This window comes from Callionymus lyra, chromosome 11, assembly GCF_982586985.1.
Source record: "Callionymus lyra chromosome 11, fCalLyr1.hap1.1, whole genome shotgun sequence".
Classification (NCBI taxonomy): Eukaryota; Metazoa; Chordata; class Actinopteri; order Syngnathiformes; family Callionymidae; genus Callionymus; species Callionymus lyra.
The window spans coordinates 27,255,358-27,280,284 of NC_141828.1; the positions used below are offsets into that span (position 1 = coordinate 27,255,358).

At 36.0% G+C, this 24,927-nt stretch overlaps 1 protein-coding gene across 3 annotated transcripts in view; it reads right to left on the reverse strand.

Annotated features, from left to right (window-relative positions):
- Positions 1-24,927, reverse strand: part of grid1a (glutamate receptor, ionotropic, delta 1a) — a 304,537-nt gene that overhangs the window by 19,935 nt on the left and 259,675 nt on the right. For all 3 annotated transcript variants that reach the window (XM_087802185.1, XM_087802186.1, XM_087802187.1), the window contains exons 9-12: positions 12,557-12,658; positions 9,463-9,660; positions 8,482-8,812; positions 553-691 (exon numbers count right to left, since the gene is read on the reverse strand). In XM_087802185.1, the coding sequence (XP_087658311.1) occupies positions 553-691; positions 8,482-8,812; positions 9,463-9,660; positions 12,557-12,658 (770 nt within the window). The remainder of the gene's footprint in view (positions 1-552; positions 692-8,481; positions 8,813-9,462; positions 9,661-12,556; positions 12,659-24,927) is intronic.

Below are 24,927 nucleotides of genomic sequence, written 5' to 3' on the forward strand. Positions count from 1 at the left end.
AAAAATTGTAAAAAAGAATTAGAGGCTATTTTGATGAGTCTGTCCATGGGATCTGAACCAATTGTCCACCGGAGCTTCTTCTATTGAATCTTTGCAACATTTAACAAGTTCTTCCCACACATATTTTTGAGTAGCTACCAAGAATTTAGTGTTTTTTATTTTTCTCTCAATGTCGTCTCTGCAATTGTCCTCCTACTCACTTCTCCTTTTACACTTGGCTTTATTCAATTCTGCATCAGCACTGGAGGTGGGATGAAGATGATGAACATGGTTTCTTCTCAGGTAAGCTCAGCGCTGCTCAGCATTCATTCTCTGGCCTCTCGTGTCCACATGTTTGCTCAACGGCAGTTTGTGCCCAACACAATCAGAACGCCTCTCCGTCCATTCTTTTGGGAGGCAGGGAGCACCAAATAGCATTTGGACCGCGGATAGCCAGTTGTTAGGCAATGCGTCAAGAACTGACAGCAAAGAAGCAGATCGACCGGCGTGAGGAGACTTGTGTGCCTGGAGCACTGCCTGATGATGGAATTATTACGGGAGTCGCAGACTTACCGCACTGCATTGTCCATGCGTGACACGGTGAGGTAGGCCGCCAGGTTGGCTGTGTACGACGAACACACGATGAGCGTGAAGAGCCACCAGCTTCCCATGACGATACGAAGAGCCACGGATCCCAGGATGGAGTCGCTTCCTGAGAGAGACGTTCAATAATGTCAGATCAAATAAATAAGTTCAGAAGCTAAACTGTGATAAAAACTAATGATGGGTGGATGAAGCTTCATGAAGCTACACATTTTTTTCAATAGACCAGAAGATGATACTCTCTATTACTTTAAATGGCTGTTAACAACAGTTCAAGTGGCTCAACAATAGTAGTGCAAATAAATGATAAATAAAACATTGTACAGTCAGATCAAGAAAACAACATTCATGTGGCAGCAATTCATACAATATTGTTTTAGAGTTCCTAAAGAACACACAACACTGTTGATCAGACACCACTTAAATGCAGCAGCATAACATATATCAAGTTTATGGTTATTGATAATAATAATGTAGTAGTAGTAGTAGTAGTAGTTGTAGTGGCAGTAATGTTAGTAGTAGAGGTAGCAGCAGTAGTAGTATTAGTAGTAGTAGTAGAAGTCGCGGTAGCAGTAGTATAGTAGTAGCAGTTTTAGTAATATAACTAGTAGTATTGATAGATAGATAGATAGATAAACTATGTAGTATGAATAGTATCAATAATAGTAGAAGCAGTACTAGTAATATAACTAGTAGTAGTAGATAAAGTGGTTATTGTTGGTGTTTTTAACATCCATGTGGATACGGTTCATGATAGCTTAGCTAACAGGTTTAACTCTACACTTGAGTCATGTGTCTGTCCCTCAGTATGTACATGAACCTACTCATTGTTTCAAGCACACAGTAGATCTTGTTCTAGCATATGGACTTCAAATTAAAAACGTTATTGTCTCTCCCCAGAATTCAATTTTGTTTGACCGTCAATTAATTAATAACTTTTGATTTTAACTTCACTGACTCAGCACAGAAAACTACACCTATAATCACGATGACATTGTTAACATTTTGGACAGCATTACAGATTAACTTTATATCATGATTGACTTAATTGCACCACTAACTCAAAAGACAACTGGAGAAGTAATGGGGTTCCAAAAAAAATGATGAATTCTACTAGGCCTAGCAAGACAAGTTGAAAATATACAGGGCAGCTTTTTGGAAAGCCAGAGCCAGCTATTACTCATCACTTACAGAGCAAATAAGAATAATTCCAAGTTCTTATTCAGCACTGTAGCAGTTCATCCTTCCATATCTCAGTAGCAGTGATTTCATGAACTTTTTAATGAAAAAATTGTAACTATTAGAGAATAGACTCAAGACCTCCTAAAATCTTCTAATACAACCAATGCAACTTTGCTGGACATAGACACTAAGCCATATTTTTACTAATTTTTCTCAGTCCTCAGAAATTGTCTCTGATTGTTTCCTCCTCTAAATCCACAACATGTCTTCTGGATCCTATTCCCACGTGGCTGCTGACATCTGGCTATGTGCACCAGACTTTTAAGGTTGCAGTTATGAAACCTCTGCTTAAATAGCCCATTCTTGATCCAGAGGTTCACACTACCTATATGCCTATCTCTAATCTTGTCTTCATTTCAAAGATTCTGGAGTGGTTGCAAGTCAGCTCTGTGATTATCTCCATGACAACGATCAATTTGAAGTGTTTCAGTCTGGTTTTAGGGATCACCACAGCACCAAGACCGCCCTGGTAAAGGTAAGTAACTATCTGCTAATGGCCTCTGATCTGTGTTTCAGTTTTTATTTTTCTAGATCTCAGTGCTTCATTTTACACTGTTGACACCAAATTCCTCTACAGAGGCTAGAAAACCAAATAGGCGTACGTTTAACTGCTCTAAACTGGTTAAAATCTATCATACAGAAATAATTATGTACATGTCAACCACCTCTCATCAACACATACTAAGGTTTACTTGGCAAAGAAGCCTAATGTGAACGTGTTTCCGGCTCCGCTTCTCATAGACTCGGACTCTGTGGAATATCGTTTGATCTCTGGGGTACCGGGCGTTTTCCACAAGCGATCGAGTCGGTCTGGAGTACAGGTCAGGATGAGACGCGCAGTCGCGATCGCTCAGAACAACTCTGACGTCATCGGACGTCATCGATGTTTGATCGACATTCCACTCGCTAAAGAGCAAGACGACACATCAGCGCTGCCGTCTGTCCAGACCTTAACAAAAGGTGGTAAGATTTTTTCATTTCCTTTCTTTAATTCGGCTTTTACTACCGAGTTGAACGTGAGTGACAGCTGGTACCCACGTGACCGCTGTTCGCTCTGCGCGCCTAACAGTGACGCGGCGTCGTCAGTGACGTCATCGGTGCTGAATGTGGGACTTCTAAATGTTCGCTCCATTACTAATAAATCCTTTATTCTTAATGATCTTTTCACAAGAGTTAATTTGGATTTATTATGCCTTTCTGAGACTTGGCAGAGAGAGGAAGAGTTAATTCATCTGAACGAAGTTGTCCAGTAGGGAGCGCTGTGCTGGGGGAAGCCTCGCCTCTCTGGTCGTGGGGGTGGTCTTGCTACTGTTTTTAGGGAGAGTTGTTCTTGCAAAGTGATTCAGACACAGGAATTCACTTCTTTTGAGTCTCAGATGATCTTGGTTGGTTCTACAAGACCTTTCTATTGTGTGTCAATCTACCGCCCGCCTGGTCCTGCGGCGGTGTTCTTGAAAGACTTTAGTGACTTCTTATCTTCCATTATTCAAATGGAATCTGTTCTTTTTCTTGGAGACTTTAATCATCATGTTGATGACGTCACATCTTGTTCTGATAAAGAACCTTTAACTTTAACAGAAGCCTTTAATTTTGACAAAACATGTTTCTGAACCCACTCATCAAAAAGGCCACATTTTGGACTTTAGAATTTAGACGTTTTTACTCTTGGCCTTGACATTTCTAATGTATCTGTACATGATGTCCATCTGAGTGATCATTCTCTTGTCTTGTTTAACCTGGACTTCATCCCTGAACCTAAGCCTTTGAAAGTTAGGTCTCAGAGGCGTGTCATCTCAGCCGATACTGCAGACAGTTTTTCTGCTATGTTTGACGCTCTTTCCTTTGATGACTGCCCAGATGTGGACACTTTGATTCACTGTTTCACTGATCATTGTGTTGAAATACTGGATCAAGTGGCACCTGTTAAATCGAACTTGAAAATTCAGAAAAAACCGTGCCCTTGGACAAATGAAGATCTCCTGAGTCTGAAGAGACTTTGTCGAAAGACTGAGCGTCTCTGGAAGTCTACTAAACTTGAGGTGCATAGACTTCACTTCAGGGATCTGTTGACTTCTTACAATGAGATGGTAGAAACTGCTAGATCTGATTACATCAGCAAACTGGTAGCAGCAAATAGGAAAAAACTTTTCTTTTTTTTGTTTGACACGATTAATTCTCTCGTGTATCCTGCTCCTCAAATCACGCCTGTCTTCTGTGAAGCTGACAGCAATGCATTGTTGAGATTTTTCATTGACAAAATTAAATTGATCAAAGATAAAATCTCTCCCCCTTTGTTTGGAACCCCTACTGTCTCTTAGCCCCTCTCCTCCTCTTGGTCCTCCTTCACTGCTGTACTCTTTGGGTGATATTTTGGCACTAGTGAACAAGATGAAACCCTCCTATTGCTCAGATGACGTCCTTCCTTGTAGGCTTTTTATCAAAGTATTTGATGTAATTGGCCCCTGGGTTACCAATATGGTGAACCTCTCCCTTTCCACAGGGGTGTTTCCCAATGCATTTAAACATGTCATTGTGGAGCCTCTGCTCAAAAAAACAGGCTTAGACCCAACTGACCTCAGTAATTTCAGGCCTATTTCTAAGCTCCCTTTCTTGTCCAAGATCTTGGAGAAGGTGGTGTCTGAGCAGCTGTCTTTGTTCCTGGATCAGAGCGACATCCATGAGAAGTTTCAGTCTGGCTTCCGTAAACATCACTCTACGGAGACAGCTTTATTGAAAGTGTCCAGTGACATCATGATGTCGGCTGACTCGGATAAATTCACTGTTCTGGTTCTTTTGGATCTGTCCTCAGCCTTTGACACAGTTGATCACCAGATCCTTCTGAGAAGACTGAGGGATGAAGTGGGACTGTCTGGGTCTGTGTTAGAATGGTTCTCATCTTACCTTTCTGGGCGCAGTTTTAGTGTATCTGCCAATCAAATGAGGTCTGAATCGGCAGATCTGTTGTGTGGAGTCCCTCCAGGTTCTGTTCTGGGTCCTTTATTGTTTTTTCTGTACTTGATTCCCCTCAGTAAAATCATTCAGAGATTTCCAGATGTTTCTTATCACATTTTTGCTGATGACATCCAGCTCTACTGCTCTTTTGATCCAACTGAGCCCCAGAGGCTGAACAGCTTAGTCAATTGTTTGCTAGAAATCAAACAATGGCTGAGTGAAAACACTCTACAGCTAAATGTGGACAAAACTGAAACACTGGTGATTGCTCCTGATGATAAGGTTCCAGGGTTGAGTCAGTACTTGGGTGACTTAGGTCAGTCTGTCAAACTGAGCCTGAGAAACCTGGGTGTTGTATTTGATAAAGACATGTCTCTTTTTTCGACACTGCAGAAAACTGACCAGAAACTGTTTCCTTCAACTGAGAAAAATCTAAACTTAGGAAAATGTTGTCGAAACATGATCTGGAGCTTGTAATCCATGTGTTTGTTTCTTCTCGTCTGGACTATTGTAACAGTTTGTTTTCATGTCTTAACAAGAAGGAGCTGTCTCGTCTGCAGTTGATTCAGAACTCTGCAGCGAGAATTCTGACCCGCTCAAGTAGAAGAACTCACATTTCTCCGATCCTTAAAACTCTACACTGGCTTCCAGTTTCTTTCAGGATCAACTTTAAAATTCTGGTTCTTACTTTCAGAGCTATTCATGGTCAGGCTCAGTATTATCTTGATCTTTAAAGTATGTACTTTTTTGAATATTGTTTTGATTGTTTAAGCGCTTTGTGACCCTGGTCTCGAAAAGCGCTATATAAATAAATATTACTTACTTACTTACTTACTTACTAATGAAAGAAAATCAGCTAACACAACTAAAGTCCTGTATTACAGATATCAAGTCCTCGATGACCCCAAACTTAATTTTACTGAACTCAGACAAAACTGAGGTTATACTAGTTGGTCCACAACATATTAGACAATCACTAACTAATCTAGCTTTCCAAAATTGACTTGCTCCTGCTACTAGCACCACTGGAAAGAATATGGGTGTCTGCTTTGACATGGACTTATCATTTAACTCACACATAAAACAAATCTCCACCTTCGTAACATTTCAAAAATCAGGCACTTCCTTCCTTTGGATGCTGCTGAAAAAACTGATACTGGGTTACCTCCAGGCTGGACTATTGTAACTCTTCTCTCATGTTATGTTCAAAAAAGTCTCTCAGAACTCTGCAGTCCTGACTAAGACTAAGAGGCGCGAACACATTTCGCCTGTGCTGTCTTCTTTACATTTGTTTCCAGTAGAATTTAGAATACAATTTTAAAATCCTTATTTTAACCTATAAAGCTTTACATAGTCTAGCACCAACAAATCAAAGATATAATAAGTAAACTTATTAACCTTCTTAGGTTCCTTAAACTCCTATCTATTAGTTCTACCCTTACTATTTTCTCCATCCATCTGGGTACCCCCGGAGTTAGAGAAGTTGTCTTTTTTTTACGGCAATGTTAGTTCTTTGTTTTGTCAGCTACGATAAACGTCTTTTCCTGGGTATGAAATAAAAGAACATCTTACAGGACAAATGTCATGAAAATGTCATCTGAAGATTCAGGAGACTGAAATGTAATGAAACATTATTTGTCTGAAAGCGTCACAATCAACACAGCTGAGTCCTCGGACAGCTTGGGTGGGGGGGAGTGAAGGCCTTGTCAGATATGTGACACTGCAGCAGCATTTTTATTCTATACGGCGTCAAGTCATTTCTTAAGGTCATTGAATATGAAATGTTTATCTTGCAACTGAATCTTTCTGCGTCGTCAGAGATTCTCCCTCAGAAACAGAACGACAATGCCAAACAAAATTAATCAATATGTGCTTCTTTTTTTTTTAAGTATGCCGGAAAAATACGGACATATTTTAGCAAAGATTCAGTAAAAAATAAATGCATGTCTCAGATCAAAAGGCAAACATATTTGCCGGACTAAAAAGTGTCACCCCTGGAATAAGAGATAGGATGAGAAGAGGAACGGAGAGACATGAAGTTTAACTTTTCGTGAAACATTTTGGGCAGTGGGTTTAAAAAAAGGCTTGTTGGAAACATGCCAGACGATGATAGATGCTGTTCAGCCATTTATCCAAACCAGACGTACCTGGATTACCACCAGAGCTGACCAAGAGAGGCTCTCCTTGACAAAAAGCACCTTTAGAGGCAGCAAGAGTGAGCTGACTCAGAATTTATTGTTTACTAACATCCACACACACTTTTGAATGGCATTGTTTAAGGTTTAACCTACTCCTCCAAATATATTCTTTTACACTGCTGTTTCCCTACATAGTACTGGAGAATTAATCCCAAAATAAAACTTGCATCAATGTAAAGGCTGGGTATTACATTTTCTAGGTGATCCAAATATATACTATGACTGCTTTGAGGGTGTGTGAAGCTAAGGGATGGAAAGAAGGAATTGGAAAAAAAACTGAAATATGCATTACTTAAATTATGTATAGATATTATTTAGGCTTTATCAATGTAAATCATATACAGAGTGTTTGTAGATTATAAATTATAATTATTAATACATTTAAAAAGTGAATATTTTCAAGTTTTTTGAGGGACAACTTGAGCCTAAGGCTTAAATCAAATATTTTTAATTGAAATGGTACTAAACCCAAAGACCTTAAGAAAAATGTATAATGAATTATAAATATATATATATATATATATATATATATATATATATATATATATATATAAAATTACTTTTAGAATAAAGATTATCAGTGTAAATCACCTAATGTGTGGAGATTTTTCCACCTAAGAGTACTATTAAATTTAAATTAGAAACATTTTTCTTAAGTTTGATGTTTTTGCAGAAGTCAAAGTCTTTAAAGGGAGAGCTGGTTATTAAATGTCCTATGATATGACTCTGTGAGTGGAGAGAAAAAATGTAAAATTATTAAAACAAATTAATTTAAATTCAGTTAAAATTTTAAATTAAAATTAATCAATGTAAATCATTAATAAAATCTGTGAAGATTCGTTAGATAATAGGTGAATATTGGAAAATGTAGAAAAAGATACATTTACAATAGAAATTAAAATATAAATGATTCTGAGGACCAACTTGACCAAATTAAGTCTTAAAACAAACACATTCTTATTCATGAATTGAAGGTTTAAACCTACAAAAAAGTACACTAAGTAAGTCTAACTTTGTTAATCTTTCCGAAAAAATGTTTCAATAAATAAAGTGATATATCCTTAAAATGTACACAAAAAAACAAACACTTCATACAAAGTGTTCCTTCAAGATGAAATTCATAATCACTTTTATATTTGCAATGACCTTACAAGGGTCAAATAAATATTAGCAAATGGCTGCATGTGCTCACTTTTTAAGTATTTACTCAAGGGGAATGGAAAAATAAATAATCCTCAATGAAACAAAAACTTAACATACTCATTACATACATTTAATCTCCTTTTTCAATGCTTCTTTTTCATTGAAAACCAAGCTAGTAGCAAATAACATTATTGATAACTTGAATCATGAAACTTGATGAGATCAGATTAATTAATAGACAATGACTCATAAACTAGTTGATAGAATAACTGACCAGCCTTGATACTTGACTCAGAGTCATCAGACTAGTTGGTCAACCAAGAATGTTTCTTGTAAAGCTGGTGTCCCTGAACGTATCGCCTACCTTGTTGCACGAAAGCCCCGTAAACGATCCAGATGGCGCTCTGGAGTGAGGTGGAGGCAGACGGCGCTGGATGGCCTCCTGTGTTGCTCTGGCTGCGAACAGCCTGGATGCGGCGAAGCAGAAAGATCATGATGCCGACCACTGGGATGGCGGCTGCGATGCACGCCCAGACGGCGAGGTCGAACGGAGCCAGCAACGAGAAAATGTTGATCTTGTCCTCAGCCTTCCGCATCAGGATTCCCACCGAGTAGTCCAAGTAGCGTTTGCTGAAATCAACCACGCGCTCGCGCTCAGGCGTGATGGTGATGGCCGACACGGCCAAGTCAGCTTTCTGTCAGGAAAAAAATATATAAGAAAGAAACCATTAGTTTACTATACATGTAGTTGATGGCTATAAGTGATACCAAAGGAAAGACATTTCGGGGGCTAGAATATTAAAGGCTTATATTGGCATTTCTTCATTCACTCATTTTCTGCAGCTGGGCAGGCAGGGGACACCCTGGACCGGGCGCCAGTCCGTCTCAGGGCACACAAAGACACACAACCATTCACAAGATGATAACATCTGATTTCATTCTGACGTTGGGATCTATAGAGTAGCTGAAGAAGGGCTTCGTAGTAATAATAAAATGTTTGACTGACTTTTGCATAGACAATTGAACGTTAAACCACAAGACTAACTCAGTACAGGAAAATAAAAATGTTTGTTAAATATTTTGCAAATTTCAAGAACATGGTAAAGTCTCTACTGGTCTGTTTTTAGTGTGAGGATCAAGTAAAGGAAAACGTTTTTATTTGTTTGGGTTTTTAGGCTGGAGAAAATACTACGGTCATATCCGTGACAAGAATAAAGGCTATGAGAGTAGATAAGTACACTTAATAGGAAGGTCAAGATGCTTTCCAGCCACACATTTAATGAGCAAAAGTATCCAGAGATCTCTTTTTATATCAGCAAACGTTTCTCTGGACATCAGAACACACCTTTCCAATGAGCTCCCCGATCATTCCGTTCCAGGATCCATTAGGAAGAGCCGAGCCATACTTCCCATCGCCCACCTGGTAAATGTCGTACTTGAAGCCAAGAATCTTGGCCAGTGCGTCCACGACATCGATGGAGAAGCCCTTGTACCTTTTCGGTTGACCCAGAATGTTCTCAGCCACCATCACAAACGGCTCCTCCTGAAAGTTCCACAATATGGAATCAGATTTGGACCATTCTGATGAATTTATTTGTTTCTCAAATCTGAGTTTCTCTTTAAATCCTATGAGTTTGTGTGTTTAATCGTAGACGTGTTACTTATCAAGATGCACCAGAATCTCCTCATCAGTGAGCAAAGCAGGGAAAATGTAAAGGATCAACTTTGGGTTGACACACTTGACACAAGTGTCAAAACAAAGGCTTGGGGGCTTAAAGTAGCCCGAGTAATCATTCTATGTGGCTCGCTAAGAATTTGAGTTGAACAGAAAACTTAATCTAGGTGGCAATTTATTGAGAGCTTAAACAATAAATATAACTGTTTTGTATTATTTTTCTCTTTTTGTTGAAGCACAATTTATGTGGATTTCTAGTCGCGTAGCAACAAATGATCTCTGTGTGAGAATAGATGAAAGAAAGATTATGAAAAAATAACAAAAAAAGTCCTTTTTAAAATGACTTGTTATAGTTTTTGTATGGACTTGGTAATTAGATTTGAATCTCAATATTAAAACAAAACATTTAATGAAGCCAAGAGACCTTTTTCGACTAAGGTGTCTGAAACATGTGCAAACATATTTCTTCAAAAGTTTAAAATAAAGTGTGTTCCTCAGTTAAAGCATCAATATGCCATTTTTTTTAAATTTTAATCTTATTATTGGTTTAATTAACAATCATGACTCAGTATAAGTCTCTCTAGAAGCTGTTCTGTTGAGGATGATATTTACTAGTCAAATTGTTCTTAAACCCACCTGGAGAGACTTCAATACTGATTCACAGCAGGGGCTCAGTTTCATATGAAGAACTGGGAAACTTTTTAAGGTTACCAGGAAAGTTAAACAATAAAGTTGATTTTGTTTTACTAACAGACAAACAGCTAGTAAGAATCGAAAGTCTACATTTTCAAATATAAAACTTTGTTTTAGTTTATATGGCCACCTAATACATTTTCGAATACAAATTGTCAACTCACTAACATTTGACTGCGTAAACCTGTCCGGCGTCTGCAGCAGAACCTTTGAATAAATGTAGTTTCACCAAACCATGTGTGATAGAGAAGAAAAAGAAAAAAGGGAGGACAAGTGGGAGGAAGACAAGGTGGGCAAAATGCACTTGATTTTGGGACAATAGTGAGTTTTTTCCTTCTTCAGAGAAATGGTAGAGGCATTGATTTTTGCTCCTCTAAATGCCCTAAAAGATTGAGCAGAGATTCTCAAAACGGCTCTCTGGAGAACAGACCAAACAGAATCAAGTGGATGAGTTCAAATTTGTTTTGTGTCCTTGGTTGGTCCTAGACTCAGTCACGCATCACAGCTCACTGGACCATGAAAAGACCTTGGGATTTATCTGGAGTATTTCTGTGAATTTTTACATGAGAAACTGATTTTCTGGTACAAAGAAGACAAGTGGTCCGGCAAGGTTGAAATAATTCTTTTTTTTTTAAGTAAATAATTTGAATTACACTCATTGCTGCACTTCCTGTTTTATGTTTTGATACTTTTGAAAGTCAGGCAATTATCTTGTTGATTTATTTTATGATTATATATAACAGGAGTTAATTAATTGAATGTATAAAAGTGTCACTATTTGCCTATACCAGGCAAAGTAATTAAAATAAACCTAAAATTAACAGGAGTAGGAAGATGTATTATTTTTGTATGATCTTTGATTATCTATCTACGTAAATAAACATTAAATTATGAAAGTAATATTACCCAACATACAGTGTAACAATCAATGTAATTGATATCCATATAAATCCATATATAATATATAAAAATAAATACTACATTATTATCTCAGTACATTTTTACTTAGTTAATTACAATTTAACCACCAAGTGTATTCTACATATACTGTAGATTTCATAAAAAAATCAAGTTTTGTGTATCTTAAAAAAATGGACAAAAAAATATGCAAATCGACTTATATTTATGACACCATATTTTAATGTGTCATTTGAAACCTCATAACATGAGTCAACATCTATGATTCAGTCGGAATCCGCTGGTAGGAGAAGAATGTGTAATAAATGTTTTTTGGGTTTTGCAAAATATTAAGCAAAAAATAATAAATCATTAATGATATTTTAAATCAAACTTCATAAACATATTAAAAGAAAACTGAGGTTTATTATCATAAACTTGTTTTGTTAGAGAATAATGTTTTTCTTTGTATTTTATAATTACACTTTGTATTATCTTTTCCTACGGTTGACCTTTTACTCGGCTAGACAGTCATTAAATGGTCTAAAACAAACATCAAACTTATGGCCTGGGGGCCAAATCTGGCCTGCCAAGTCAGTTACTGTATGAGGTCTGCCAGATGGTTACCTCATATTAGATTTATAATCATTTTGTCACCAAAAAATATGTTCAAGACAAGAAAAGATTAAAAACAATGTCTCTAAATCTTTGCAAATAATACAAAGATTACTCACTTCAGGTCCAATATTTAATGTGGCACAAAAAAACTGTTGTTGAACTATGATACCTCACCACAGGATGAACACAATACTATTATACCCTGTATTTGTTTTTTTTGTTTCATATGTTTGTAATTGGTGAAGGTATGCTAATAATAAAAAAATATATATATAAAAAAAAACAAAAAACAATGTCTCAAACATAGAGTGTAAAAGAAAATCAACTTGTATTGAAATGGAGGAAAAAAACAAATGTAAAAGATCAGAATTATGTTCAAAAATAAATTGAAAAGACAGCAATCAAAAGGAAAAGTAGGAAAGGTATATAGGCTATTTTCAGATGTATATCTACTTTAAATAAAACACTTCTGCTGTTCATTAGTAGGCGTATGGAACAGACTCACTTATTTGCCCACTCGGAGCATTTCCACTTCAGCATTTCGCCCACAACTTACCAGCAACGTTACGATCTTGAGCGTCACTCCTTGCATGCCACTCTCTATTCGATTCTCCTTTAGGCTGCCGTTGAGACCGCGAGTGGAATCCCAAGTTGCCAGCTGAGGAAGAGATTGGAAAGCTTAGATTAGCAGAACATTTGAAGATGAGTCTGGATGGATGAAGGAAATATCAATTATCAATCAATTATAACTATCAATTAACCAATCACAGCAGAAGGAGAGCTGCAGCTGACAAAATATATTAAACGCTTTCTGTAGCTCCGCTGGTTTCTGATTTCATTTGAGCATGTCCTGTATTTACTGTATTTACTCTCCATACTTTGGCGATTAAATTAACGCAGCGGTAACTTTGAATGGTGCATTTGATGGCTTTTATCATTGGGATGGTAACACGCTGAGATAAATTGAGAGTTTTTGTATCCAAACCCCGACTGGCTCTGTGTGAAGTCATGGTTCAGTGCAAGAGTCTGATATACATCTCAAAAACAACAAAAAAAGAGTTAGGGTGAGACACAAAAACTCCTGCTCCAATTTCTAAATCACTGCAAAAGGACAAATACTGTATATTCCAGGAAAGATTAGATTAAGAGTAGTTGAATTAAAAGGCATTTTTTTTTGGCTGGTTATGCACATTTTATATTTATAGACATACTTTAAGGACATTTCTAGACATCCACAATCTTTATTACTTATTTTATCTTAATCATTAACATTCTTATTTGTCAAAATATCAACATTAATCTAATTTGTTTTAGAATCAACCATTTAGCTAGCCACATAAAATTAAAAGTGTGAGTGGCAGAACTCATAGTTTTTAGTTTCCTATTTTATTATCTAATTTTTTATGACTTTGATTGGAGTTTTTGTGCCAATTTTTGTCCATTCTTTCAGCACTGGAACAATTTCAAAAGCACAATCTTGGCAAAAGTTTTGGATAAACATGATGTAATATAGAATACAATCAAAAATAAATAAATGAAGACTCGTCCGGTCTTGCCTTCCATCTTGAGGTGTGTTCCACAATGACTAGTGGATGTCGGATACATTCTTAATCTGTGCTCCTAGCATGAACGAGGATCTCAAGGACCCCGACACATCACTTGGAAGTCGTCTTACTGATTTGAGTTGACAGGAACAAGCCCTTGGAACTGTGGCCTCAAGGCCAAACATGGAGCATCACCGACCACAACACATCCCTTGACAAAACCAACGTTCACTCGCGCAGAAAGCTCACTTTGGATCATAAAATGTGAGGGAAATATTTGTTCCATGAGATAAAACTAAATGTGGAAAGATGTAGCATGTGAGCTAGGATGGAAGTAGATGGTCATTTCACTGGTTTACTCATCTATCTTTACTAATAAGATCCTGTGTGAACCATGTCCCCTGATGCACGGGTTCCCAAACTTTACCATACCAAGGCCCGTGGGGCTATGAACCCCTTTTCTGTGAATACCTACTTGATGATTTATGCCTCATATTTTGGAATTATAGATGACCACGAGATCCTAGATTTTTTAATAGCAAAATCTTTCGGAGATGTTGGTCTAGCTAACTAAAAGCTACTTCTTAACGATGTAACCAGCCAGGTTGACCCATAATGTGAAATGTGATGTGAAAACCACTTACACAGACAGCCAAAGTTTCAAACAGAGGGAAATATCAGATATGCCACCAATGCTTCTCAAGGGAATTAAAGTGCGAGGACAGGCCTTCCGACGAGCCATCAAGTCATTGTAGGAGGCTACTGAATGAAGCAGCAGAAGGTCTACCTACTCACACCCTCAGTTGTAAAGGAGATCCTGTAATACTTGACCTCCTCCAGGATCTGGTGAAGGTCCCCAGTTTAGTCCCAACTTGAATTAATTTATATTTGCTTACATAAATGATACATTAAAAAAACAGTTGATCAGTTAATTCTGGTCTGGCTTTTGCTAATATCATTTTTTACTGAATTTACTACTGTGAGAATGAACTACCTATTTTAATATAATGTATTTGAACAGTCTTCTTTGACTCAAACCTGATTCAACAACTTTCTAAAAAAAAAGGTTTCCATTGTAAATTAAATCAAATTTTACTCGATTTTACACGTTTGGTGCCAGAATAAGATGAAAAAACCTTAATGGTATTATAAGTGTGAAACTGTGTTTTTTTTGGATTTGGTTTAAATTGCTACATTTGATAAAGTGCCAAAAATGAAGACATTCATCTTTTTGGCGTCATTAATCAAAGCAAATAGGAATCCCAAAGTGACATTTTGAACATGAACCTTGGCAGACTTTCACGCTGTATTATTGATCTCACCAACAATAGTTCCCCAGTTCAAACGAGGTAATGTGTGACAAGGAGAAAGTGTCCTTGTCTGTCATTCTGGCACGATTATTCCCTGCTCAGATCTTTGCGGCTTTCATCAGTGTTATGTAGAATCACAGAGACTGGACATTTACCTCCATATTAAAGGGAACCTGAGATCAAAACTACAGCGAGGCCGCAGAGACGTTCAAGCTTAAAGGTTTCATCACTTTCCCTGCAGTTAATTTTGAAATATTGAGACTCTCTTGCGCATTGACTTGATTAGAAAGAGACACCATATTTGATATATCAGACCGTGAAGTCTAATATTTTCTAAAGGCACATTTTAAAGTGACATTCAGTTTGGAAAAAAAGAATGAAAATTTCAACTAAAAGATATCCATCAGCCGTCAGTGTTTCAAAAACTCCAGAACAAAAAATTGCAAATGATGATTTAATCAGAAAAAAAATACATTAGAGAATAAGCTGTTCGATTAATGGGAAGAAGATTCAATACAATGAAAACTAACAAAGATTTTCTTTTTGCCTCTCTTTTTGTCAGGAAATTAAAAAAAAAAGCCAGACAAACTCTCAAAGATCCATCACTCTCAAGTCTGTTTGTTGAGAAAATCGTCAAGGTGAGAAGCATCATCTAAACATATCTTAAAGAAATAACTGTAATCACTCAGCTTATTTCTGCATCTCCGAGTGTGAAAACTTGATGTGTGCGATTTGCTGCAGAATGTCAGTATCGACTACTTCACAGGGGGTTATTTTCTCCATGAGTGGCTTCGTCCTCCGTGCAAAACTGTAAGCAATCTCGGCTCTGTAAATGGAACAAAACTAAAGAGGAACATTTTTACGTCACAAAGCTTTGCACATGGAGACACCAGTGGGAAGGTCACAAAGACGGCACACTCTGCATAAAGAAGTTATGTTTTGGAAGACAAAAACCTCACACTCCGCACATAGTTCTCAGGCAATTTTAAACATAAACATTGAATACTTTTTTATCACTTTATATTTTCCAAATCTCCATAAGAGAAGCCAACAAATCTCCGACACTGACGAGAATTAGATTAGATTAGATAGATTTAGAATTATGAAAGTATATCAGTGTCATCAGAATATTGAATGGTTGAATTTAAATAAAATGAATTTATTTTTATGTTGTTTTTAGAGCATTGAATTATATATATATATACTGTATATTTTTTATATATATTATACAATAAATACAATTGTATACAATGGTTTCTGTATTGAAAGGTTTAATTTGTTTTTATTGGATAATTGAATTAGTGTAATTTGTATTAATACATAGAGTTTAATATAATTCAGACTTACATTTGTTTGGAATCAGACATGTTTAAATAATGTTCCAGTGCTTCTACGTTGTCTCACTATCGTCAAGTTCAATTAATTATCTCAGTACTCTTTTGGTTTTGTCTGGTGGCACTTTAACACCAACAATTATAATATAATTGAATTGTAATTTAAAAGGTCACAAAAAAACCCCCATTACATTTAGAAAATTTATTTTGAAATAATTGCAATTAGAATATCCACTTCTGCGGTATTTTTTTGGAAAATACAATTTTTTGAAATGATATTTAAAAAAAATCTGCTCTTCAATAAACAAGTAATTGAAGTTTCAAATTTTAAATTCTTGTGATTCAATTGGTTGCTTTGATTGATAAGTGTCATTTTTTCAGCTCCACAGGTGGTGCCATTAGTTTGAAGCACATTTAATGTGTTGATGTCCGTGTGTTAAAGTGATGTTGGACTTTATTGTACTCATCTGTAAGGTGTGTGTTTGTACAATTTCTCTTTTCATTGAAATATTTACATTAGAAAAGGATCTTAAGCCCCACCCACTGAAAACACTGTTTTTATGGAGATTAATCTTTGTTTAACATCACCACACCTAATTTGCTGTGATTGGTCTAGCATGGAGGTTTGTCACTGTGTGTCATCAATCCCCGATGTCTCCACCTCCATGGGACTTGTTGTATAAACAAAGTTGGCTATCAGGGGAGTAAAGCCAATAATACGTCAAAATGGACTCTGCTCAGTTCAAAACATGGTCATGATAAGGTTCTTACTGCATCTTGGAGAGGAAGACTTCAAAATTTACAACATGTCGGGAGAGTTGTATTTTTCACATTAGTTTTCCTTTTTTTTAAATAGAAGTTTTAATAGAATAGCCATTCATGCAATACAGCAAAGAGGGCCATCTACTGGGCTCTTTATCAAACCATTGATAGTGAGCAGCAGAGAAGAGAAGCCACACATGAGTAAAACTTTCCTGAATGTCTTGTACGATAGTCAAGTTAACATTTACCAGTTTTACACATCAAAAGTTTGACTTTGACACAACTAATTATATTACAACAGTTTTAATATTGTCGTTTACAAGAGAACATCTGATGATAAATACGTTTTAAGCTGATTTTGCATTATCTATTATGCGTCCTGTATTCCGCTGAAGCAGGCTGGAATCGAGCGGCTGTGTTATCTCTTATCAACAGACACACAGCAAAAAGAAGCGGGCTGGTTTAATCAGTCATGAAATCTGTTCTGATGGACCAAAGATGAGATTGTGCCTCCACCTCTCACAGCAACGTTTGCCAACATCCACTGTATTACTTTACTTACTTTACAGAAATACAGCAAACAGTGGAGGGAAGTGCTATATGTGTCCTGTCATGTCTGTTTTAAATTCACACTTTTGCACAAACTTTGGACATTTAGTTTCTAGAGGAAGAAAGTGTTATTTGGAAGTAAAACTAGTGACTGGTGGATGTAGCTGAATTGAACATAAATTATATTTATAAACACTAAATTATTCTCACATTTCCATACGTTCTTTCTGGGATCATCTACTCATGGCTGGAGGCGCGTATATAGACGAGCACTCGTCGACTTTCTAGAGTCTACAGTCATCAACTCCTCTATGCTGCTGGACTGTGGGAGGAAGCTGGAAAGCCCGGAGGAAACCCACGCAAGCTCATATGAGACCAAACTTCCCCCTACTGAAAGGCCCCAGATTGACTTAAAGAGTTGCCTCAAGGTGGGATTAGAACCTGTGACCTTCTTGCTGTGAAGCTGCAGCCATAATCACCACAGATCTGTATAAATAATCGATCTTGAAATAGAAATAATGTTTAAGCTATCAACCATTGATGTTCTTAACAGTCAAAATGATATATGTTTCTTTCTTTATAAAGCCTCAACTTTAAATTATGTTTTAAGCTGATTCATGTGACCATGTGATGCATTTTCACAGTTTAAATATGTGTACAAATATTTAATTTAATACCATGAATATTTTAACCAGCAATGGAAGGGACTTAAAATATTTTTATGTATGATTTATTACTGCTGCAACACTACCACATAATGTATGATTTAATTCAACAAAGGAGAATTTTGTCAACGTTTTTATGAGAGTATTGATTAAAGGATATTTTTTGACTGTAATAATGTGTTTAAAAGAATGAGATTAACATGTTTTTAAGATATTTAAGTAGAGCGACAACTCATTTTTGCTTAACTTTATTTAATTTCCTTCATTAACTGGCCAGTTTTTTAGAAATTTTCAAAACCTTCTGATCTCCAGACGCAACACAAGAATACAACGAAATGTTACCATCTGCATCAAAGTTTCCAGATTTATTTTTTATTTCTTACACCAAAGCACCTTCATTAGACATTGGAATCCATTATATAAGGTTTAAAGAATATATTTTGACTGTTAATAATCTGTTAAAACATAAATTAAAAATTTGATTAAGATGTTTTAAAGATGATTAAATAAAGTGACAATATGTATATTTACTTGAAAAGATGCACATCTTTGTGTATTCATCAATGCTTAAAACAAAACTTTTCAATATATTAAATTTTTATATTAAGTTTTTGTTTGAGTCAAATTAAGTTACATTTTCCCTCACAAAACTAATAATGGGATATTTTATCTTATGTTATTTTATATTATATTTCTTTACATAAAGCCCTTAAAAGCATTCTAAAATATTTGTACATGTCTGATTCAAGTCGTTATTTCTTGAGGAAGCAATGATAATTTAAAAGTCACATGTAAGATAATTCTTTCAAGACAACAAAAATGATAAAAATGAATTATAAAACATCATAATGCTGGATTTATGATGCAAAATAAGTAAATTACTTATAATGCTTAATAAACGTATTTATAAGACTGTTTATTAGATTATAAACAGTCATAACATCTTCTATACATCCGAAAAAATACATTATAATCTCTTCATAATGAGTTCATAAAACAGGTGACCTTCATAAAAAAGTGCTCCTGATCCTTCCTTTGCTCATTTAAAAAACAAATAATTAAAAAAGGAAGTATAATCTTTAATAGTTTTGATATACATCTATTGTCCTATTGTATCCTGAAGTCTAATTTTATATATTTCCTAAAAAAACTGCTGATTTTGATTTAACACAATTATTGAAAATAAATATATTTGACTTAATTAGTCAAGAAAACTACAATAATGCAATCTGAAAAGCACCATTTATAATCTCCTTTTCAAGAGCCTCGCCAAACAATCTCCTAAAATGCTTTCATCAGTCAATTACTGAGCTGGAAACGGTGAAAAAGAGAGGAAATGATGATAATTATGTAGATTTCAATATGGCCTGTCAGTACCCTCACTTCACAATGGCTGACTGATGGAAGAAATAATAAAACAGCAATTAAAATCCCACCATTTGGTGATTAAGTAATTGAATGTGATAAGTACACCATTAATTTATTATGATTCTTAGAATGATTTTTCTCTTTGAATAGTGATTTAGAAAACCTTTTTGAAGGCCGTGAAACAGCATCTTTCTGTCGGGTTGAGATCAAAACAATTTGGTGATTCGACGAGCGTGTCTTCAAACACTTAGAATCTTCTTGCCTGGAAATAATTAATTGGATCAGCGTAAATCCCCGGGAATCTGGGTTTGGCAGAAAAAGTCTCCCTCTAGATATTCTCCTGCTATTTCTAGTTAAACAATCCAACGGTAGGATGAGCAAAAGTGATGAACAACTTCTGACACAAGCAAATATGCAGGTGGAGGCCTCTCACCTCTTTCCTGGACACTCTGGCAATACCAATTATCTTGAGAAACTTCAGAATTCTAACCTTTTTTTTTGCTGTACTTTACAACTTGTCACCCCCCAAAAAAGATCCACAGCTTTTTCAGAAGTGTGAGCTCAGGTCAGCTTAAAATTTGAAATGTCATGATAAAGCTAGTAGTAGTGTAAAAAAGTGTCGTGTTTGTAGAAGTCATTAGGTGGCGACCTCAGTTAAAAATATTTCAATACAGAAAAGAGTCTCATCTACTAGGCTTGAAAAAATTAATCAAATTTAAAACTGCTCAAACCTTTAATTTTGAGTGTCCATTTCCCCTGTCAGTGTCCATACTCTTGTTTGTTGCATGTGGCCTTCGCTGAACTGGGGACCGGAGAGATCCGTCCATTTTGTTCGGGTGAAATTGCTCCATTTAAGTCCAAGAAACAAAAAAGGCAGCCTAAAATATGAGCCCAGGAAACGTTGAATTATTTATTTGACTTCAGCTTGTATTTTTTTCAAAGACAGTCTTGGTAAACCTCCGTGTATTTACAATCCCAGAGAGATGCAACTGGGAAGTAGAAGCTTCAGATTTATTTGATTATTCAGTACATTTACTCATCCATTTTCTACTGCTCATACCTCAGGGAGAGGCAGAAGGTGAGGGACACTCTGGACAGCCAAGCAGAATAGAAAGTGCTGAAGTACTTATCAGACTAAATGTTTAGTGACCTTTCTGTGTGGAGTTTGTCTGTTTTCCCTGTGTTGAGTGGGTTTACTCCAGGCACTCCGGTTTTCTCCCACAGTCCAAAAACATATAGAGGCTGATTGAGAACTTGTTCGTAAGTATTAGTGTGTGTGTGAATGGTTTTGTGTATTTTTGTTTCGTGCAACAGACTGGCGTCCTGTCAAGGGTGTTCCCCGCCTCTTTACCGAAGAAACTGGGATAGACTCCAGCCCCCCAACGACTCCCATAAGGGAAAAGCAGCAGAAAATGAATGAGAATTTTGGGGCTATGGGAGGAAACCAGAGTTGCTAAAGTAAATTCAGGCAAGCACATGGAGAACATGCAAACACTAAACCGAAAATCAGGAGGTTGTCTATAACCTAAGGTGAGAGAGACAGAAATGTAAGCCCACTCAACAATAAATCTACACTGAATCAAACCTCTGCCTTTAAAGACGATCAGTTATTAGTATCCTGATCTCAAAACTGTGACAATATCACAATCCAAAATGCTCACATAAGGAAAAAAACATACACATTTTAATTTTGTTTGTTTTGTATAAATCTGCATAAAAGTAACCTGAAAACATGTAGTTGTTTTTTTTTGTTTTTTTTGCTAACAGATAGACCAGGGGTCTACAACCAATGGCTTCAGAGCCACATTTGACTCCCTTACACCTTGAATATGGCTTGTTTGTTTCGAGTGTTGACTTTTGAATTCCACAGTCAACATTGTTTTGATATAAAGATCACAAACTCTTACCAAATTAACAAAATAACAAATGTTGGTGTTTTATGGATCAAGTTTTCTACATATTCTTTTATTTCTGCTTTACTTTATTTGTTTTTCTTCAATAACTGATCAGGTTTGTAGAAACCTTTAAAACCTTCTGAACTCCAGATGGAACATATGAATCCACCAAAAATAAAATCACCTACATCAAAGTTTCTAGATTTCTTTTAATATCTTGGTTTTTTATGAACAGATACTGAGACTAACAAGACGATGCCTCAGGACAAGAACTGCTTATAATGCAAATAAATGTAAAATGTCTTGTTGTTGTATTTTATATGAACAACATGAATGAGATTATTACCCATATATTATTTTTAAAAGTTTGGTTAAAGCAAATCCCTGCAAATTAACCTGTTCTTCTGTAGTGAGCGGAAATATAGGCCATTCTGCTCCCCATTAGACTTAAAATACCATAACATTAATTTCACCTCCTTCAATTAAATATTTTGGGACATTCTTTCTATTTTTGAGTTTTAAAGAGTTTATCTCCTTGTCCTGGGTAGATTATTTTACCATCCACCATTCTTAGTTGGTTCAATTGCAAAATGAATGAAGCCCAGAGAAGTTTGTTTTGCATGTATTTTACATGAAGCTGTTCAACAAGCAATTCAAAGTGATGCAAACCAAAATTAAAACACTTCCTGAACAGCATCAATGAATTATTGAAGAATAAATAAAAAAGTATCTTCCTGATGCTGAGTTTTTTTTAATCGTCTTCGGAGAGCAACATGTTAGTTGAATGTCGTAACAACATCATATAACTAAGAACCAATCATGGAGCCGATGGTTTCAACTTCTCCTCCTCATGGAGGTGACGTGAGTGATGCGTGCTGGTCGCTCTGCAGGAACAATTACAGTCAAATGAAACGAATTTCTCTCACAAAATGTTTGGCGAGAAGTCATTAGCAATATCTGGTTAGAAACGAGCTGACACATCAATACGTGAGGAACCAAAACAACAACAACAGTGGCGGCGGCAGCATCGATTACTCTGCAGCAGCAGTGCCGGGGTGGCGAGGAAAACTCACAGTAGCCATCCAGGAAATAGTATTTCAGTCTTCATTACGCTTTCTAACCAGAAAGACGGCTCATCTAAGAGCCATCGGGCTGCGGAGAAAATGGGGCGAATGCAGATAAACGATGATGGAGGGGGAGGAAACCAGGAGTGAAATATAGAAAGAAAGGTTATTGCAGGAGTGGAGAAGGAGGACAGAGAACATGTGTGTGAAGAGGGAATGAAATGGTGTGGATTTTCTTAATGGCAGTAGAAGCTGAACAAACATCCCTAATGTATCCGTTTGTATAGAAATTCTATTTGGAGCGACATATGCTGTCAGACAGTGGACACACACACACAAGAAAAGAGCTGTAGCAGGTAATGACCAACAGAGAAATGCTCGGGGCGTGCTATTATCAGGCCTTTCTGTCCCCTTCCAATGATTGTGAGTCTCAAGCTCCTGCAGGCTTGTATTCTCACAGCACATGACACATATTTCTGAGTAATGCAATCGCTCTTAGTGTGGAACCATTTAGGGAGAGTTTTTGTTGAAATTAAATATCCAATATTTGATTTATTGAAGATTACAAAGATGTTTTGCTGTGGGTTGACATTAGCAATCATCACCTATTTTTAACCATAAACAGTTATTTAATGTGTTTTAGAGTAACTAAGTTAATATTCCTGGCCCATATTGGTTTACTTACTTTAGTCCATGGGTCTTTTTGTCACAAAGAATATCTGAAATAATGTTTTACAAAGTATTTTACTAATAAATAATTTAAAAAGTGTTCTTATTATAATCTTCTTCAAATTTTTCATTAGTTATATTTGAATACTCATTTAACATTTAACTTTAACTTCATCAGAATCGGAAATGTTTATTGCCTTGGTTGCGAAAACATCGGATTTTTTTTTGTGATGGAAGTACAGAATACAGAATAAAACACCAGTCAATACCAAAAGAGTACACAGCTACTAGATTAAACAGTCATTAGATTGTCTGGCATCACATCCTTGGCTGAAAAATGATGATATACTTACATATACATTATTTAAGCAGGACTAAGTAACATTCAAAAAGCAAATATTTATATTATATTTTTTTATATATTTATAAAATATCTTTTTACCATATTTTTTTTTCTATTTTTTCAATTTAATTTTTTTCAATTTGCTTGGTAAAAAACCAACTCACAAAAAGGAAAATTGACAAAAATAATTTTGTAAACAAATGCTTCCGTTTTCATGACAATGCAATTAATCTATTTTAACGGTGGATCCTAAAATAAATAGCTTCAATTGTTGGTATTACTGCTTCAATAATCACTAATCTTTTTTAACAACTAATTATTAATGGGTGTCTAAAATCCCAAATGTGAGTGAATAAATGGAATTTCTTATATGAAGTTTGGTACTTTTGTTTGCTCTAGTTTTTGAATTTGAAGACTTGAAGTACTTTACTGTAGAAGGAAAAGCAACACACTGATATGACGAAGGGCTAATGCTTACGGAAACATTATGATGAATCGGTTTTGTGATTCCAGTTAGGTTGAGTGGTGATTAAATCTTCATTACGGCTTCTGGTCAGTCTTGCTCTACATAGATGGCAGAGGAACTCGATTTCTCTTCATTCCGTAGGAACTCTTTGACTGAATCAGGACATTGCTGGCGACAAACAAATTACTGTGCAGTGAAGAATGTCCAAATAATACGCTCCATCCTTCACCTCTGTTCCCTTCACCTCTTTTAAAGGCATTAAGAACAGATCCGACACTTCAAGCAACATTGGCGCTCAACTGACTTAAGCATGACTAAATAATGTATGTGTTCATCCATTATTAACAAGGCCTAATTAGAGAAATGGCAAAATGTTGCCTGTTTAATGAAAACCGATCCCAGTCCCCGGATGACACTCCCACCTCACAGTCATGTGACTGAGCCGCTTCACATGTTACATATTTTATTTACGTGTTCTTCACTACAGAGCTGCTCATTACATTACATTATATGATGTTAAACCAAGTTTCAGTGGCCAGTTTATGGAGAAATGTATCACAATTAGTTGAAGGAATTGGTGATTATAAACCAATTTGATGTAGTATCACAATTGATGTAGTATTATAAGTAAGATTCTTACATTAGAGAACATGTTTAATAATAAATACATAAATAATTATATGTATTGCTTTTAATTTTTCAGAGCAAACCCCGTCAAAGAACGGCCCGGAGGCCACCTGCAGACCTTTGACTGCATTTATGTGGCCCATGAGGTCATATAGAAATTGTATTTAATCCTTTTTTTTTTTTTTATCCTAATTTTTGTCCATATTAAGTGCACCTCAAATAGAATTAAGTGAATATTAAAAAAATTATAATTGGGAAAATCTCATTGTATATCTTTATTCTTCTTGTTTTTATTATGTTTGAGATGGATATTTATTTTGCTTCTGTATAC